This window comes from Chaetodon trifascialis, chromosome 12 (assembly GCF_039877785.1).
Source record: "Chaetodon trifascialis isolate fChaTrf1 chromosome 12, fChaTrf1.hap1, whole genome shotgun sequence".
In the NCBI taxonomy this organism is placed as follows: Eukaryota; Metazoa; Chordata; class Actinopteri; order Chaetodontiformes; family Chaetodontidae; genus Chaetodon; species Chaetodon trifascialis.
In genome coordinates this window covers 19,025,394-19,043,124 of record NC_092067.1, presented here as the reverse complement: position 1 = coordinate 19,043,124, position 17,731 = coordinate 19,025,394, and the positions used below count along the sequence as shown (strand labels likewise).

At 41.8% G+C, this 17,731-nt stretch overlaps 1 protein-coding gene across 1 annotated transcript in view; it reads right to left on the bottom strand.

The window, feature by feature from the left end:
• epha3 (eph receptor A3) overlaps positions 1–17,731 on the bottom strand; it is a 445,799-nt gene that overhangs the window by 7,105 nt on the left and 420,963 nt on the right. The window contains exons 9-13 of the mRNA XM_070976190.1: positions 10,456–10,526; positions 7,038–7,163; positions 6,360–6,545; positions 1,769–1,830; positions 1,081–1,290 (exon numbers count right to left, since the gene is read on the bottom strand). Of these exons, the coding sequence (XP_070832291.1) occupies positions 1,081–1,290; positions 1,769–1,830; positions 6,360–6,545; positions 7,038–7,163; positions 10,456–10,526 (655 nt within the window). The remainder of the gene's footprint in view (positions 1–1,080; positions 1,291–1,768; positions 1,831–6,359; positions 6,546–7,037; positions 7,164–10,455; positions 10,527–17,731) is intronic.

Sequence of the window (17,731 nt, the reverse complement as noted above, 5' to 3'; positions counted from 1 at the left end):
GAGAATCCAAAGCATCCCAAATTCTGAATGCCTTCTCTTCACTGACGAGGTTTCTATTTGGGGAAAACAATGCACTTGCTTGCGATACAGGGAGGATCAGCCACACAACAGCTGGTCGGGAGTGTCTCGTAAACCCTCGGTACATCTCTGTAAATTGAGCTGCTGTTTGCTGGGTCTCTACTCCTGTGCCTTTCATAGGTCAAGACTTCTCAACTCTACTTATAATGAGGCTCTCTCACAAAGCCAGCAACACTGCAGGAGAAGTCAGCCAACTGGCAGCAAATATGACTGGACTGAGAGAAACTTGTATCCTTCTTACTCCTGCTGTGGTGCTGTGAATAACAATAAAGCTGATGTATGTATTGCTTTTTAATTCAATGTATTGTTCTGCTAACTCATCTGCATTCCTGCTACGGTTGGACACATTGTTTGCTGTAACAAGGAGAGCCGATCTAACAAGCGCAACACTAAATATTTCACTATCGCTCCTTAAGATCTAGACCATGACGTAAGGACAGCAGATTATAGATTTAAGGCCTTAGACGACCCCTTCGGATGCCTTCCTCAAGAGATTACCATGAAATAGCTTCCCTGTCATGAAACACAAAAGCAACCCAAATAAAAGCAATAGCAACCTCTCAAAGCAGTTTCCAACAGCTACAGGCACAAGAGATGTTAGTGCTGTCACCATTTGTACTTGAAGAGCTAAAACATGCTAAACTTGCTGACAGTCTCAATATTTTCTTCACAGCTTTTGAATACAGATTTTGTAAAATACTGTATTTGGGTCCAGGAACATCCCTCCCTTCTACCCCTTAATCAAAAGTTTTTCAAATAAGCTCTGAGCAGAGACATTAAGAGTGAAGACTCTCCAGTTGTGAGGAAGGCTTTGGAGGTCAGTACCAAACTGCTGATACAAAATCTTAACATGTCATAACCTTTAATGCAACATTTCAGTTCAGTAACCTCAGTTTGGAGCCTGTACTTTGAGGATATGTTAGCCTGTTAGAACAGGATTAACTCAGCTTTGTAATAAATTAGAGGTAGCTGCTTGGTTTTAGAGGGTTGTGTCAGCTGTACCGTTGTGGTGTAAGCCGCCTCCGGGTCGTCCTCCAGGACTCGGGACAGGCCGAAGTCTGACACTTTACACACCAGGTTGCTGTTGACCAGGATGTTACGAGCTGCCAGGTCGCGGTGAACGTAGCCCATGTCTGACAGATACTTCATGCCCGAGGCGATGCCACGGAGCATGCCAACCAACTGGATGACAGTGAAGTGACCGTCATGTTGCTGACAGGGGAAGAAGGACACGGAGAAAAATGAAGTGACAGAAGGAGCCACTGCAAAAACCAGAGACAGCAAAGGACGGCTGATCTGAAATGAGATTCCCATTTTAGATTCTTGACAGCCGAAACAGAGACAAAGTTAAACTGCCTGTTCTTCTTCCAATTTTTAGAAATGTTTCAGCATGCTTGGCCCCCAGCCAACCATGGGCAACCTCGCTATCTGGCTGCAAGGCTTTAAAATGCACAACAAAGACATGCAAAGGTGGTGCTGTTTTTACAGAATAAGACAAAAGCCCTCAGTATCAGCAGACATACCTTGTTTCATGTTATATTTATATCAGCATTGTTTGTATTGGCATTGGCATGGGTTTATTTCCCGCAAGAATACCACCTGAAAACAATTTCCCCTCGGGGAAAAATAAAGGATTTCTGATTCTGATTCTGAAGCCAGAAACAGACATACTGGAGTCCTCAACACTTACCCTCAGAAACGAGTCCAGCGATCCATTTTCCATGTACTCCACCACGATCATCACCGGCCTGCCTGCAAACACACACACAACACATGCTTCTTACTTTTCTAAACACTATTTCTTTGCTATTATGGGTATGTTTTGCTGTTAAGGACTATCTAACAGCCAGAAGGACCCTCTTCTCTGTTTATAGGGGCTAAAAAATACTTGTGCGCTGTGTTGTGTGATTGTGTGTAGAGATGCCATCATGTGATCCACAGATCACGATAAGGTCATGCAATGACACCTGAGCTAGTGCAATTAGCTGAGCAAAGTACGGTTAAAAGGATCTTTGTGTGTGTGCTTAGATTTTCTTACAGGTCTTTAAACATAAATACAGAGGTTGACATTTTTGGTGTTTAGTGTCAAAATTCCATATATTCAAATTTGGCCTTACATCGTTATTTGTCAATGAACTCTCCAAATGCAAGTCCCAAATGATCCTCTGATTATTAGCAAGATTGTATTAGGAGTTGTGGAGGTGACACGTCAGGCTCAGGTAAGCACTGGCTGACAAAATCAGACTGTGTATGTGTGTGTGTGTGAGTGTGTGTGTGTCAGTCTGAGACACAGTAAAGGAAAGCGAGGGCTGGGGAAACACACCAATCATCAGCAGTTGATTGATGAGTCGCTCAATTCCTAAAACTTTTCCATCTCAACATGCAAAACCTGCTGAACGAGACCTGTTCAGCATTCAGTTCATGTATGACATAAAACAGATAGAAACAGGTGTGAGCACAAGTTCTCTCCAAACTTTTATTGTTTCCCCACAGAGGATCCCACCGGTGTCACAGACTGACTGGTTTACAGCTGGGAGGCAGCTGTCCAGGACTCTGCTGGTGAGCTGTAAACCACTCTGAGCTGCTGGAAACAGAGGGAAGTGTTACTGTGGTGAAGTAACACCATGATATCACACTTCAGATCCTTTTTTCCTCACATGCTAATGTGAAAAAAATCACACGACGGATGTGCTTTCTGTGCCAAAATGCAAGACCACAATGCGATGAAAGGCATTTGATTTAAATTTCCATTATTCCCACAATGAAGCATTGCAGACGGGGCGACAACAGTGCGCTGCATTCGCTCTACGCCAGCGTAATTAAAGGAAAATCACTCACAAAGAGATATTTCACAGATGGTGACATGTCAAAATAATGAAAACTGTTGTAACAGACAGGCAATAACAACCACTGTGTTAGTGGTGTTATTGTTTCTAAGGAAGTCAACATCTCATTAGAGAGAGAGGAGACAGGAGGTGAGACTGAATGATGCCAGCGAGGCTTCTGCCACGGTCACATTATTTGTTTTCAGCTGAATAAACAAGTGGAACTATAAATTAAGATGACAAACCGAAACTGTTCATTTTAATCTATGTATCGACTAAAAATACACTGTGCAGAACAAGGTATTGTGTTGGACATTTGGGAGTCTCATTAGCTGCTCTGGGTACAGTCCCAGCTGCTTACCAATGAGCTGAGGGAAGCATGCTGCTCTTTACTGCAGATGGGGAATTTAAGCAGACGTACACTTTCCAAAACACTTGGTCCTCATTGTTCAAGCCTTTTCAGATGTGAAAGAAAAAGATGAAAACACTTCAGATAAAGCATCAGTTTCACCTTTGTGTGGATTATTGAAGTAAGTTTGGCGCATTAAACTTCATTTCCCCACTTTCCACAAAAGGAAGGCTTCAAGGATGAGAACTAGTCCATCATCTTTGATAAAGAGAGGCTCAAAACCACTTTCAGATGTTTTTTTTTCAATGGGGAGCATCTGGGAAAGTCCAAAATGCAACATAATGATAAAAAGACATGGTGCAAGCTATTGTCATTTGGACACCAAAATGTAACTGGAGCCCTGGATTGTCATCTCCGGCTGCACCTTCCACTGAGGTTCACATTGAATACTAAACAGGCGCAAGTGACAACACACATGCTTTGTGTTGTGCACCTTCATAAACGCAGGCTGCACGATGTGTGACTGATTTAATTTGAAGGGACTTTTTTTTTTGGAAGGGCATTTTTACATTTTGAGTGATGAGGTCATCTGGAGAAAAATATAACACGAGGAAGTAAAACACTGTGACATTCAGAAAATGATGCAGCAGCTTAAAATCAACAAACCGTCAGACAAAACTAAGAAATATTGATCGTGTTAACATTCATTTTTTAACAGCTTGAATGCTTTTAACATTTTAAATAATCAAAGCCGAATCAAGCATATCATCAACAAGGGTATATTGATTGTAAACCTTCATTCCTGTCGCCAGAGAAAAGAAGGCAGAGTGTGTGTGTGTGTGTGTGTGTGTGTGGATGAGCTGAGCCTCACTTTCTTTAGACCAAAAGAACATGAAGTTTTTTTTAAAGTCTGCTAAATCTTACCCTTAAATTTGCAGATACTTTCCCCCAGCACCAATGCAACAGGGATAGACGCGAAATTACTTGATCAAGCTTGGCTCTCCTGAGCTAATTAACCAGGTCTGGAAACATTATATAGTTATGCAGTGCAGCGCCTGAACATGAAAAAAACCCTGCACCTGTTAACAGAGTCTAATGCGTCACCTGTTATTTCTGAGCAGGTATAGCAGTCAGTCACAGCACAATACTCTCCATAATTAGTCTCTGAAGGACAACAGCAGATGTAGGGAGGGAAAGATGGAGAGAGAGACAGTGAAAGACAAACATCCAGGCAGACAGAAAGGAGATACTCAGAATTAATGTCTCTCTGTATATGACGCCAAGCACAAATGGCTAATTGCATGATTTAGTGTGTATATATGTGCGCTGTGTGTGGGTACTCGTGTCTGTGCAGGCATTACTGGAGAGGCAATTATGGGAAATGGTTTGGTATGATAACTTCCTGTGAACCCGGTAAACCAGTTTATTTCTTCTTATGTTAGATTCAATTCATTTCACTGACTATATTTCATGCTTTGACATTTCATTTAATATTAAACAGTGAAAACAATGCTCCAAAATTCCAGTAATATTAAAATGCATTACACCACAGTACCTCTTTTTTTTGCCTGTAGTCATTAATATACTTAAGTAACGCTGCAACATACACACAAGATCCATTCACTTGTTGTTTGCTGAGCTTTCAACTGCATCCCATAGAAGACCTTGAGAAAAAGAAACCAGTAAGGGGACCTTGAATTATTCATCTTTTTGTCCAAGTATTGTTTCCGAGTCAAAAACCAAACTAACACACTCTACTTGTAAGAAGTGACATTCAGAGTGGATTTCTAAGCTTTAAAGCTACTTATAACTTAAAATGGAAAAATTATGAGTTCAAGGGTTCATGATGTTGTTTTTCATAAGATTAACTGGATTGAAAAGCTAAAAAATGTTTCCAAAAAACCCCCATGAAAATGGGAAATACAATATTTTCACAGCAGCAGCGGTTCAGTAATATTCAGTAATTAAGTGCAGCCAGCCAGTGTTGTTGACCTCTGATGTGATGAAAAGTCCTTCCCAGACTCAAAACGTCTTTTAGTCTTCTTTATCATCAGATGTCTTACCAGAGAAATCATCTCAGTGCTGTGTGGGAGGAAGCTTTCACTCAATAACTTCAGAGGTGGAAGGCCATAAAAGCTAAAGGTAAATCCAGCCGTGCAAAATATCAGCAATCAGCAAGCGAGTGCAATAATTGCAGTATCGGCCTTTAAAGACCCTTATCAGTATTCCTCGTCAGCAGGGTCAAAGCTGAGGAGTGTCCTCTATCTACATTCAGGGAGGGGAAGTGAAAGTCTTCAGGGGACGCATTTATATTCACAGCGATGTCTCAGTTTATACACCCCCTGTAAAAACAACCATATGTTGCGCTGGGTGAGCCCCGTAAAACAGAGCTCGTTAACATGTCCTCACACACACTTACAAACACACACCTTTTGTATATGAAGCATATTCCTGCACAAAAATGGGGCAAGAACGGTGAAGAATAAACACACAAATACACACACACTCACTATGGACGCGCAGAGGATGATGGGCATAAACACACAACAAAACCATGTGTATAAACAGAACAGAACAGAGTCAGTGCACTAATCTTGTAAATGTCAAGAGAAATGCATAGCGACTAGTGATTCCATACCTGAAAATGACACGGCCTCAATAAAGAGCGCTTTTACTGCAATTTACCGTTCCAACAACCCGGGGCATACATTTATCCATCAGGCTGCGGTAAACAGAGTGATGGGTAAAGAGACCGCAATTTCAAACGCTCTTGTTACATTTTATTTTGCTTTTAAGCCGAGCGCTCGAAGCGAGAGCAGCATCTGGGTCACACCAGACAACAGAAGTGAAGGGAGTGTTTTTGATTAAAAGACGGTGACTCAGGTACAGATGTTGATATGACACTTTGTCACTGTGAGTTCCTGCAATTCATACATGGGAAAATGCACCACTCATACTGACATGTGCAGAAGAAGAGGCAGGGCGGCCAATTCCCTCTCTTGAAGGCTGGATGTATGAACACAAAATATGTAAAGATGCACTGGAAACAACAATGGTATCAAATCTCCAAACTAAATCCAGGTGACATCCCCCATAATCCAACTTACTTTTAGTGACGACGCCCTCCAGCCGGATGATGTTGGGGTGGTCAAACTGGCCCATGATCGACGCCTCACGCAGGAAGTCCCGCCTCTGTCGCTCCACATAACCGCCTTTCAGTGTCTTTATCGCCACGGCGATCTCCTTCTTCCCTGGTGTTCTCAAGCGGCCGCTGCACACCTCGCCAAACTCACCTGAATCACACGCACAAATGGATTCAGTGAGGAGTCTATCAGCTGCTCCACCATCAGCAGGCAGCACAGTACGCCACCTGGGGGCAGTGTTGCAGTTCCCATCTGCACTCCAGCCTTATTGGCTCCTCTCTGATTAGTTAAAACTTGATGAAATTCTCTCTTTCACCTTCTAAAGAAAGAGCTCTGAATCTATTCTTACACTTTCTTTTGTTCTCTAAACCTGTTAAAGCTTTAATATTCCTGCAGTCTGTGCAGAGAAAATGACAGAGAGACACAGGGAAATGGAAAACGGCGTCCCCTTCAGCGTGTACAATGGAGTAGAGGGGGATCACGGCAATTATAGCTATGGAATGAAAATAGATCCTCTCCAATTGCACATTTAAAGGTATTGTTATCCTAACCGACATGAAATGACCCTCCCCCGCCCACGAATCAGTGAGACACAAGTGGATGAGTGTGTGCGTGTGTGTGCAGGCCTGCGTGTGTACAGACCGGCTCCGATCACCCTCTCGATGCGGATCCTGGAGGGGTCAATCTCCTTGGTGAACTCGTGGACCGCCTGCGTGGGGTCTTCATATGTGTCAGGGTCCACATAAGTCTTTATTCCTGGGAAAGGGACTGTGGGGACAAACAGAAAGACACAGAGACAATGAGCTGGAGTGTATTTTTTGAGCAGGCTGGAAGGTAAAATTGGCAAAACTTAGATGATTTAAATCAAGTTAAACAATGTACTAAACTTCTTAATACTACTGCTATGAAGTACTACAGTACTGCTACTCTATTTGTACTACTACTACTACTGCTGCCGCTACAACAAATACTACACAACCAGGGGTACTTTTACCAAAGGGAGTATATTCTCAGTTAACAAGGGGTACGTGGAAAGATGGTGAAATTTGAAATAATAGTGATTATGATTTAATTAAAGATATATATTAACATATTTTGGTAGGTGGAAAAGAAGCACACAAGTACAAAAATAAATTAATACGAGCCTCCTCTTCAGTATACGATGTCGACAATCAGAAGCTACGTTAAAAGCTTCTTCATCTGGGGACAGGATCGCTGTGAATGATCTCCAGCCACACTGCACATTCAATGTCACTAACAATTTATTGATCAATAGAAAATGTATTTCTAACTAGAAGAGAATACACTTCACAACATACTGTAGCCTGTTCATAACATGAGGTATGGCAGGGGTCCAAGGGCCAGCTTTCTTCTAAGCAGATGCTACTCTTTAAAATAACAATAAAAGGTCTAATTAGTCTATTATTGTTTAATATTTTTACTTTCTCACAAAATGAATGCTATATTTATGAGCCTGTATCAGAGTGAACAGACTCCTTAAAACATGGCAAATCCATAATGATAACAAGATACTTAACTAGAAAATGCTCTCAGACCCCCACCAATGAGGCAAAATCCAGTTCAGCTATCAATGAGTGAGTCTCAACTCCTGGATCCCAGGAAGCAAACAAAGATACTCAGTTTGAGAGTCAATACAATAGTTGGCCAATGAAAATAAATCCAAGTGATGTCTCTTGTGTCTAATAGACAAGCTTTGTGATTCTCTGACAACTAACCTCCCTAAGTCCCGCCAGCGTGCTGCTGTCGGCTCCAGGGAGCGGCCAGCCTGAGAGCCAAGCAGTTTGGTGGCGGGTCCACAGAGGGGAGTGGATGGAGTTGGAGAATAATCCGTGTCTACAGACTGGGCAAACTGTGAATTACGGGCTTTTTAGGCTCATTGCCAGGGGTTGGCAAGATAATCTACAATCACCGGCAGGACAGACTGAGCCTCTTCCACTGGTGAGTAACACTTTCTGAATTCATCGTTATTCTGCAGGACAGATGTGGCCCCCAGGCTGCCAGTTGATGATAACTGAGTTATGGGCTGGGTCTGGATTGACTTTCAAAGCCCAGCTCTAGATTAAAACTAGTTAGCAAGTGAGCAAAGGAGCTAAGATAGAGACGAAATAAACTGATACATGTTTGAACTGTCCTCAGCCTAAACATGGACAATTCAATAAGAAACAATGTTTGTCTGTTTAAATTCTGTCTCTGTATAATTAATAATGTTAAATAACATCCAGACCTCAATGTAAGACACAAAACATTCAGTATTTCTGCAATGACCCTTCTCTCCCTCCATGTTTCCTGTCTACATCCACTGAGCTGTTGTCTATAGGGAGATAATTACTGCACAAATAGACTGAGAGAGAGCATTGTTATGTGTTTGTTTTCATCCTGTATCAGCGATGCATGACGGAACATTACACGTATAAACACAAGAAAGATTTGGTCACTCTTTACACGAATGCTGGAGACACATTAATCTACTATTGATTAAGAGCTGGGAGGCAGACGTTACCCTGCCTGATGCTCAGTGTTTGCTCTCTGACAAAGCAAACCAGCAAAAGGGACTTCAAACAAGCATCCACCCTGTTGAAGTGTCCTTGAGCAAGTCAGTGAATCTTTAACAGACTGCTGCTGTTCTGGCTCTTGACCCTGACCTCCCAGTGGACGGGCGGCGGGAGGCTAGACAGAAGCCGTGTTTCTCCTTCAGGGATCGATACAGTATCACAAAACAAAAAAACAACAATCAGTTGGCTGGGATGCCTGAACCGGCTCCAGCAAAACCCCCGAGGACGCCGTTCTCCTCTGAAGCTCGACACCACACTCAGGGCTAAGACCTGAGACAAGACACAGGAGTTTGAAGAGCAATACTTTAAATTAGGAGTGAACACACACACACACTCTCGCTCGTAAGGTGTGTGTTTTAATACTGAAAATCAGAGAACGGTGTGGCAGCTTGGTGGCCACCTTCAAAAACTAATTTGATGTATATTTCTTCTCCTTCCCTTTCCTATCTCTATCTGACTTTCTAGCCGCAATCTAACTTTCCTCTTCAAACTGCCTCATTTCTCTTTGTCCTCTCCTCTCTTCCTGCGCCTTCCAACCTGCTTGCCCTCATCCTCGTTTTCCTCTCCTCTCTGTTTCTCCTCTTGCAATTTCCCCTCGTCTCATCCCAATCTTTGTCTTTCTGCTCACTTTCAGGCTTTCAGTCTTTTCTTTTTTCACTTTACAGCTCTTATTTCAATTTGTGCTTTTTATGAAAAGTTGGGAATCAAAAGACAAAAAAAACAAAAAACAAAAAAACGTTAAAAGAGACAGAGGGGTACGGGAGTGCAGAAGCAGACAGCTCGGGGATGCAGCTCTGTAAGCAGATTGATAATAATAATAAAAAAACGCTCATGAACATCAAATGAAACCTGAGGAGGAGGTGAGGAGGAGTGCTGGATATGAGGAGGGAGACAGAAAGATGAAGGAGCATTGTAGTTTTGAGAATTTTAAACTGTTGACATGTCTGACGTCTTAATTCCAGACACTATAAATACCACATTCGCTGCTTCTTTTCATGCCAGCATTTGTGACAATACCAAGTCGATGTTTTTGCATCTTGTTAAAGCCTGCGGTGCCGTTCACGTGCAGAGTTCAAACATCCATAGGCGCAGAAACACACAGGAAATGGTCCATACAGCAGTACGCTGTGCACGTTGTATGCAAAGAGAAGAGCATGAAGCCGCTAACAGTGGCGCATGCAATCTCTCTTCTTGTTCCGTCCCTGCTTGTTGGCAAAGACACGCCACAAAATGAAACCTGGCACTTTCTCACCAAATGGTTGGGCGTTCTGGCGAAAAGTAATTTTCAGCATTAACATGATGTTAATGTGTAATGTGCCAAACAGATTTTACATGTTTATTAAAATATAAAATTCAGACTGAGCAGACTTGCCCTGCCGTCATTACCATAAATATGGAAATTAATTATTCTTGACTCAATCTTTCTGTGAAAACACAAAAATTAGGGTCACAGTGGGAGAAAGAAGAAGGCGGACTGATTGATTTACCGTGCCCATTCTGATAGTTGGTCCTCCTTTTCTCCTCTGAAGTCATCTTGGCCTTAAAGTACCACTGACACCTGGAAAACACATTGATTGATGAACAGAGTTAAAGAGATTTTCCTCATATGTGCAATCATATTACTTTTTGCATGCAGCGTCATGGTGGAACTGACTATGCACGACTGGTACATAGGTCCCTCAAGAAGCCTGCAATTACAAGATTGTGTTTATGTGAGGTGACGTGAAGAGAAAAACCTCAGCAAAAATGTTGTATACCGTATATAAATGTTATCTGTACTATACATGTAAAAGTGTATGCACTAAAACGTACTGACACTGATATTCATTATTTTTTCTGTTTCTATTTTTTACCATCCTCTTATGCTTAATTACACGCTTTTCAGACAATGTCACTATCCAGTGACTTAACGCCCTCACCGTCTGAAATTCCAGCACCTTGTGTAAGCAGCTTAATACGGATCATAAAGTTCTTCTGCGTGTAAGGCCGCTACAGGAAAGGCGGGTTAAATATAGGCCCCGATGTGTGTGCTCACTCACTCACTCACTCACTCACTCACTCACTCACTCACTCACTCACTCACTCACTCACTCACTCACTCACTTGTATGTGCGTTTTAGTAGTTCTGGTTTTTGCTGTTAAGATGTGATAATTTAAGATTCTTCAGGGGAACATTTGACAACTTGTCTTTGTGTCTCTTTTCACACTTTTGCACCATGGGCAGAACCACATGCGCAAACACCAAGGTGCTGAGGTGAAGTGGGATTTTAATAACATCACGCTAAAGACAAATTTGAAGGAACAGAGGCACCTAACTTTTACATTAGCAGTTCCATGAATGGCTGAACGAGGCAGTAAATAAAAAGTTCATAGGAGCTATGGGGGAGGTTGCTGGCAGGTGATATGTGGAAAAATACAGCAAAGAAAGGGAGAGAGGGAACAGCAAACCAGGCTGGAAGGGTAGACAGAGAAAGACATGAAGTCTATTTAAGTTGTTTTTCATATATACACAGATCTATATATCCAGTTCATGATAGATTTAACATTTCTGGTACAAATCTTACACCGAACAGGAGCAAACACCAGAGAAATGAGACAAAACTGTAGGTTAAACCACCAAAAATGAAACAAACAAAACAAAATAATATTGCAAGCTTGACTGATCATTGGAACATATCATTTGAAGAAAGATGCTGGCAGGCAGTGAGAGTCTGGCCTTGGAGGAGACGGTTTACAGATAAAGTAATGAAGACGGAGGTGGTGTGATTTTGTGATTTGTGAAGAAACACACACATAAACGCACGGATTCAAAATTTTTGAGAAATTAAAGCAAGTGAAACTTAGAGGAGCAGACATCCTTTCACAGAGACAATTCAACACTTTCTGTCAGCACACTGCTATAAAGGGGAAGTACACTTGCTTCCGCTAATGCAAAAACTCCCTCATCCTCCAGTGTGTGTGTGTTTATATGAGAGTTTATCTGGGAGCTGAGAGACCGAGAGACAGCCAACGACTGATAAAAAGCCGCTGCCAAGAAAGTCTGAAAAGCTGAGAGATTAGGCGACAGCATCTGCAAAAGACCACAGAAGAATTTATCCAAATAGATGCTTGGATGTTACTGCGAAATAAAAAGTGAAGAAAACACGAAGTACCCAGTCAGAATCACACACAGAACCGGAGTCAGGGTCATGGCAGGAATTTGACTGGCAGCTCAAGCACATTGCTGTGAAAACAGTCAAAAAGGCGCCAACTGTGTGTGGCATATGTAATATATCAAATAGAAGCTTAATAAAATGCATACATTCCTGGAAATCCTGGAATCTAACTGTGGAAAAATACCTTAATTTGTGCAGAAAGAGACTCATCAGGTCAAGTCACGCCATTATTCCTTCATTACTGCTGCTATTTAATCAAGTGTTTAATGCATATCCTACTTTGCCTCTGATATCGAGCAAAAAATAGAGGAAGACCGTTGGAAACCCAGCCCATGGCATCACGTTATTTTAGTTGTCTGCTTATCTCTACATTCTTATGTCCAGTGAAAAGTTAAGTAGTAAAGCAGGAGAAGTTATGCAGAAGCTAAAATATGTATCAAGGGTGTAGACGTACAGGCCTATTATGTAGAAACTGGAGCACAAATTGCAACGTAACATACATTTAGTTGCCAATTTATGAGCTAATACAGTCTAATAGAACAGCAATATCCCACAAACTGTCATTAGTTGAGTTTAAGCCCTCACCCTCACACGGCACGGGCTGCATCACTGATTCACTTTAAAACTTATTTTTGCAGTCGAGGGCTTAATTAATGACCGTGGGCACACAAGATGCTCGCCTCCACTTCTCCCGAGTGGATCCCCTAACAGATTTTCTCATATTTCATAGTTTATACGATAGAATATGGAATAGTGCTGCCTGTCACATCAGTCCCACAGCCCTCACGGATACTTACTGTAGAAATGACAAAACTCTAGGTTGTGACCTGTTTGCTCACACGCTGCAGCTGTAAGCGTCTGCTTGGATAATAATGCTGTTGGCAGTTGGCATGGATGAAGAGATGATCATTTAATGATTAATACATTATGGTGCTCTTAAGAAGGTGAAAGCTTTTAATATCTCTGTGTATTTAATCTTGTGGTTCTCTGGCCTGTTGGTTAATGTGACGACATAAAATTGAGAATTTAGCGGTTGTGGACATCTTACTGGAATGTTACGACCTACTGAGAGAGATTGCTGTTGTGACTTTTACTGCAAAGTGTTTGATATATGGTTGTTTATTGAATTAAGACACGCAAAATGTCCATCACATGCACCCAATGAAGTGCATGTCTGAATGAAACTTAAAAGGAGTGGCAGCAGAAGAAGATCAGAGTCCAGAGGCTTGACCCAAACCCCCAGCAGAGACAGAGACCTCACAGTCACACTGTCACTTCAGAGGAGAGTCCTCTCCTCACTGTCACTGCTGCAGACAAGTCCACCTCTCCCCCCACCCCGAGTATGCACACCACTGTGGTCCAGAGATGCTATCTCCCCCCCTGGAGATGAAGCTGGTGGAGGGACAGATGTCTGCATCTTGGCCCGCAGGACAAGGTGGTACTGACATATTTTACTGGGTCTGGTTTGGCCCTAAAATATAAATATTGCTAACATCAGATATTACAATTAAGTGTTACTTTCAATATTATTATTTTCAGCGTTGCAGTAACAATGATAAATGCGTTACAGTGCAAATTCATAAGCTTGCTTTTGCTTGCTTGCCTTGTACAACCATTCCTCCACCACTAACCCCCGACACCAGAAAAGGCAACAGAGGAGAAATGCTAATATTCAAAGTACAGAGATAAATTAATAACAGTGTTAGTGGTGAACAGACATCTTTAAAAAAAGTACAGACGTGGTGTGAGGAGGTCACTACTGCAAAATCATCATAGTCCCCAACAAACTCAGAACGAAGCACCGAATAAAAGCAATGATAATAAAAGATGTGGAGCAAATTTAAAGAACACAATTGGACAGAACTGAAAGAAACTGTTTTCTCAGCACAAGAGGACTTTTTCTTTGACGTATTTACCGTACATTCCCTAAATAGTTATTTCTACACAAACATACATCCACCAGAAAGTCAGATCTACCCATTCCCAATTTGACCTTTTCCCTCAAACCAATGCTGATGCTGGTGTTTCTTTTTTCCTCTGTAATGTTTTCCATCATTAGACTCTGATCACAATCTGCGCATCACAAAGACAGCGAATAATAACACACAAGCCAGGAAGCTCTTTGACATATAGAAATCACAGTTTACCCCGAAGCAATACAGATGAAATTCTTAAGAAATCATTAAAGAAGAGCTGCTTGTCTATACAAACTGTGGGATTCAAGGACTGTTGATGTCAATTATTAAAGCTGCAACACTGAAAAATACCTTCAAATAACTTTGTGTAAGAGGTCATGAGAAGCTCTGAAATTACAGAGAATTATTTCTCAACTCGACAACTTTTTAGTCTCTTTAGCTCGAAAATGTAAGTTGGAGTTGGAGGAGACCAAAACAGAGCAACAATGAACTTGAACAAATGAACTTCATTTGTCAGCTGGCAAGAAACACCACTGCAAATCAATGACACCTTATTTTAAGTAATATTTTCTTCTCAATTTTTTTGCTTCCTCCCCCTGTTTTTGAGGATGGATATCTTGCAGTGAAGAAGTTTTAAATTAGTTTTTGATATCTTCTCTTCAAGTTTGATTCTTATGCATTGCTTGAGTTTGATCGCGCATCCACGTGAACTCTGCAGGAGATTTCTGAGTTTCTTCAAGAGGTTAAATTTCCTCTGTCTCTAATGTGATTTGATGAAAGGAGGCTCCCTCAGTAACTTTTCTAATCAACAAAAAACAACCTCCCCTGATTAGCAGAGAGTACTCTACGGCCAAATAAAGTGGCTAAATGATGCAATAATGCAGGCTGCAGTTGAATACGTTTGGAGTGAAAATGCCCACACCGCACTACTGGAGAAAGTGTGTGTAAGTGCTTGCTTGTTTGTGCGTGTATGGGTTCATGTGATCACATGTGAGTCTCCTCCTCTTTGAAGACTTAACATAATCCGGGTTGCCAGATTAGAGCAGGTGTCAGGGGGCTACGAGCTGCAGGTTGCCAGATTGGGCTTCGGCTAAGTGAAGTCTGTGGGATCCTGGACACTGATAGACAGTTCAGATAACATGGCGGGCAACACTGGCAGAGAGGACAAGAAGGGGATTTGGAAAGCTACTGTTGACCTCTGCTGATGGGGTCAAGCTGTTCATTAAAGAAATGGTGGCATGTGCCTTTATCAGTCTTTTGCAGTCCTATCCTCTGATCCCTTTATCCGCCTATCCCTCTGTCTCACGGGCTTTCATGTTGAAAAGAGGCCGCACACACAGACAAAGACACACATAAAGACCTTGGCTTCTTCCACCGCTCTCTGGGCTGTTGAGCATTGTTACAGTACATATTCACAAGCACTTTACACACCCACAGACACAAAAAGCAACCTTGCCCAGAGCCCTAATCAAAGCATCAGTGTAATTCAAACCACTCCTCTCGTGCCCTGTCACCCCTGGCTTTCACCTCATCATGGCACATCTGCAGAGGCGACAGAGGGCACGCAAGAGAGAATGGAAAATGATTAAAGACAATTATTTTGACAATTCAGTGATAAAGAGTACACATGTAGTAAAACTCTTCTTCAGCTAGGCTACATCTGTGAAAACCTGACATCTTTGCCCTGCTAGAATTTTTCACTCTTCAGATTTAGCATGAGCAGATGCAAACATAAATTTAGGAAGCTTTTAGGGCAGTCAGGTGTTAAAAGTCCTCCTACAGCAGGTCCTCTTATATCCTCACTCGAGTTTTACAACCTTACTTCTCTGGGGGCTGAGTGACTGAAAGCTCTCATCTTTCTCGGGCAGCTCAAGTACATTTGGAGCTTTTTGAAACTGAAAGAGAGTGAGAATCCCTCCTACACAGGGCGAAAGGATCGCAGATATGACAGATTGTGATGAAGTCAAAAAACACTCTAACTGCTGCTGCAACTGCTTTTCGCTGTATGCAGGTAGAAAAAAAGGTCCTTCTTTTGCAAGAATGCAAAAAGTGTAAAGGGGCTCTTCCTCCTACCCTCTCTAACCCTCCTACACACACTGAGCTCACACCAAAATGAGAAAACACTGTTCCCACAATCAGTTTATTTTTTATTTATTTTTTGAAGGTGATGGACTTAAAATTTCTTTGACATTTGACTCATGCCAACAATAAAGAACTTCCAGGGGAGGCAGTGCACCTTGCCTGATAATAAAGCCGATCTCATATCTCATATCCAGCGCTTCACTGCTCACTTGTGGAAATTCTCTGGCAGTCGGCTCAGTTCAGAGCTGACATGAATAGGCAGGAGTTTTAAACTGCAGATCAGATTGCAGTTTAAGTCTGACTTATACAGTGAGCACCTTGGATTGTATCATTCTTATTCTGCAAGCTGGTATATTTCAATAACATGTTTGTCTGAGATCAACAAATCCATACAAAACTAACACACAGATGCTGTATAGAAATCCTAATGGCGTAACAATATATGGAAAATAAATTGCTGAGGCATCAGTTTAAATCTACTTGAAACTTGTGATTATGATATTCTTGCTTTGCTCAAACTGAGATGAACTGTGCATATAATTACTCCAAAATAAGATAGAGGCAAGCTTTTTTAAAATGTAACCTCATCATTAGGAACAGATAGAGGTATTAAGGCAGATTTCAGGCAGTGTTCATCTGTGTCCTCGTGAAGTGAAGCCTTGTGACGCAGGGTCGACTCACAGGGCAAGTCGGTGATGACAGCTAACATCTAGCCAGCTGAGAACAAGGAGCTTGTTAGTCAAAAGTGTGATCACAGTAGCTCAATGAGCTAACAAGCATTCTAGCTCTTGGGTGGTAAGCTTATTAGCTCAGTTGCTAACAGGACAATAAATTCAGGCAGTTTTTTCAAAAAACATTTTAGTACCATTGACTCCTGTCTCCTAACTGTCTGTTTATGGAGCAGTTTATTCTTAAAAGATTATAAAGGTGTGTGGTGCAGCACCACTAATAAGTTGGGACAGTTTGCTCCATTCTGGACTCTTTCTCAAAGGTCAGCACTGTCAGCAGTTTGCTGTAGTTAGACTTTACCTGTAACATTTTGCCCACACAAGCAAATTCACTTATTGATTCCAATAGAATGAATTGATCTTGCTGAAAAATGCTGCTGTTTTAAACTGCGAGTGTGACTGGGCCCTTTACCAGGTGTGCTCATGTGCACATACCATATTTGGACCAGCAGTTTGAAAAAAGCCCTTTGTGACATGATGTTAAATTTTCCCAGCACACCTGAGTGTTTATATAATTTGAAAATTAAAGGCCCTGCATAGACCCACACAGGTGTTTCCACTTATTTTGCTTGATTAGATCTCTTCAGAGGACTGTAAGAGTGTGTACAGGCCCGGCTTGATTGACATGTCTCTGATTCTCATGTTAGATTTGTTGAACATGCCAGGGTGGGAGAACCTCCACCTTTATCATTCTATTGGTTAATGAAGTTGGTGACCTCGTATAATTTCCAGCACACAGACGGGTGAAAAATGAAAGTGAAAAATTGAATAAATGCATGGGGAAGTATAATGAATGCAGATGCTTCCACACAGGTGCACTGCACAGTATATTTAAGCAATTAACATCCAGTGATGCTCTGTGGCATATATAATCAGAATAAC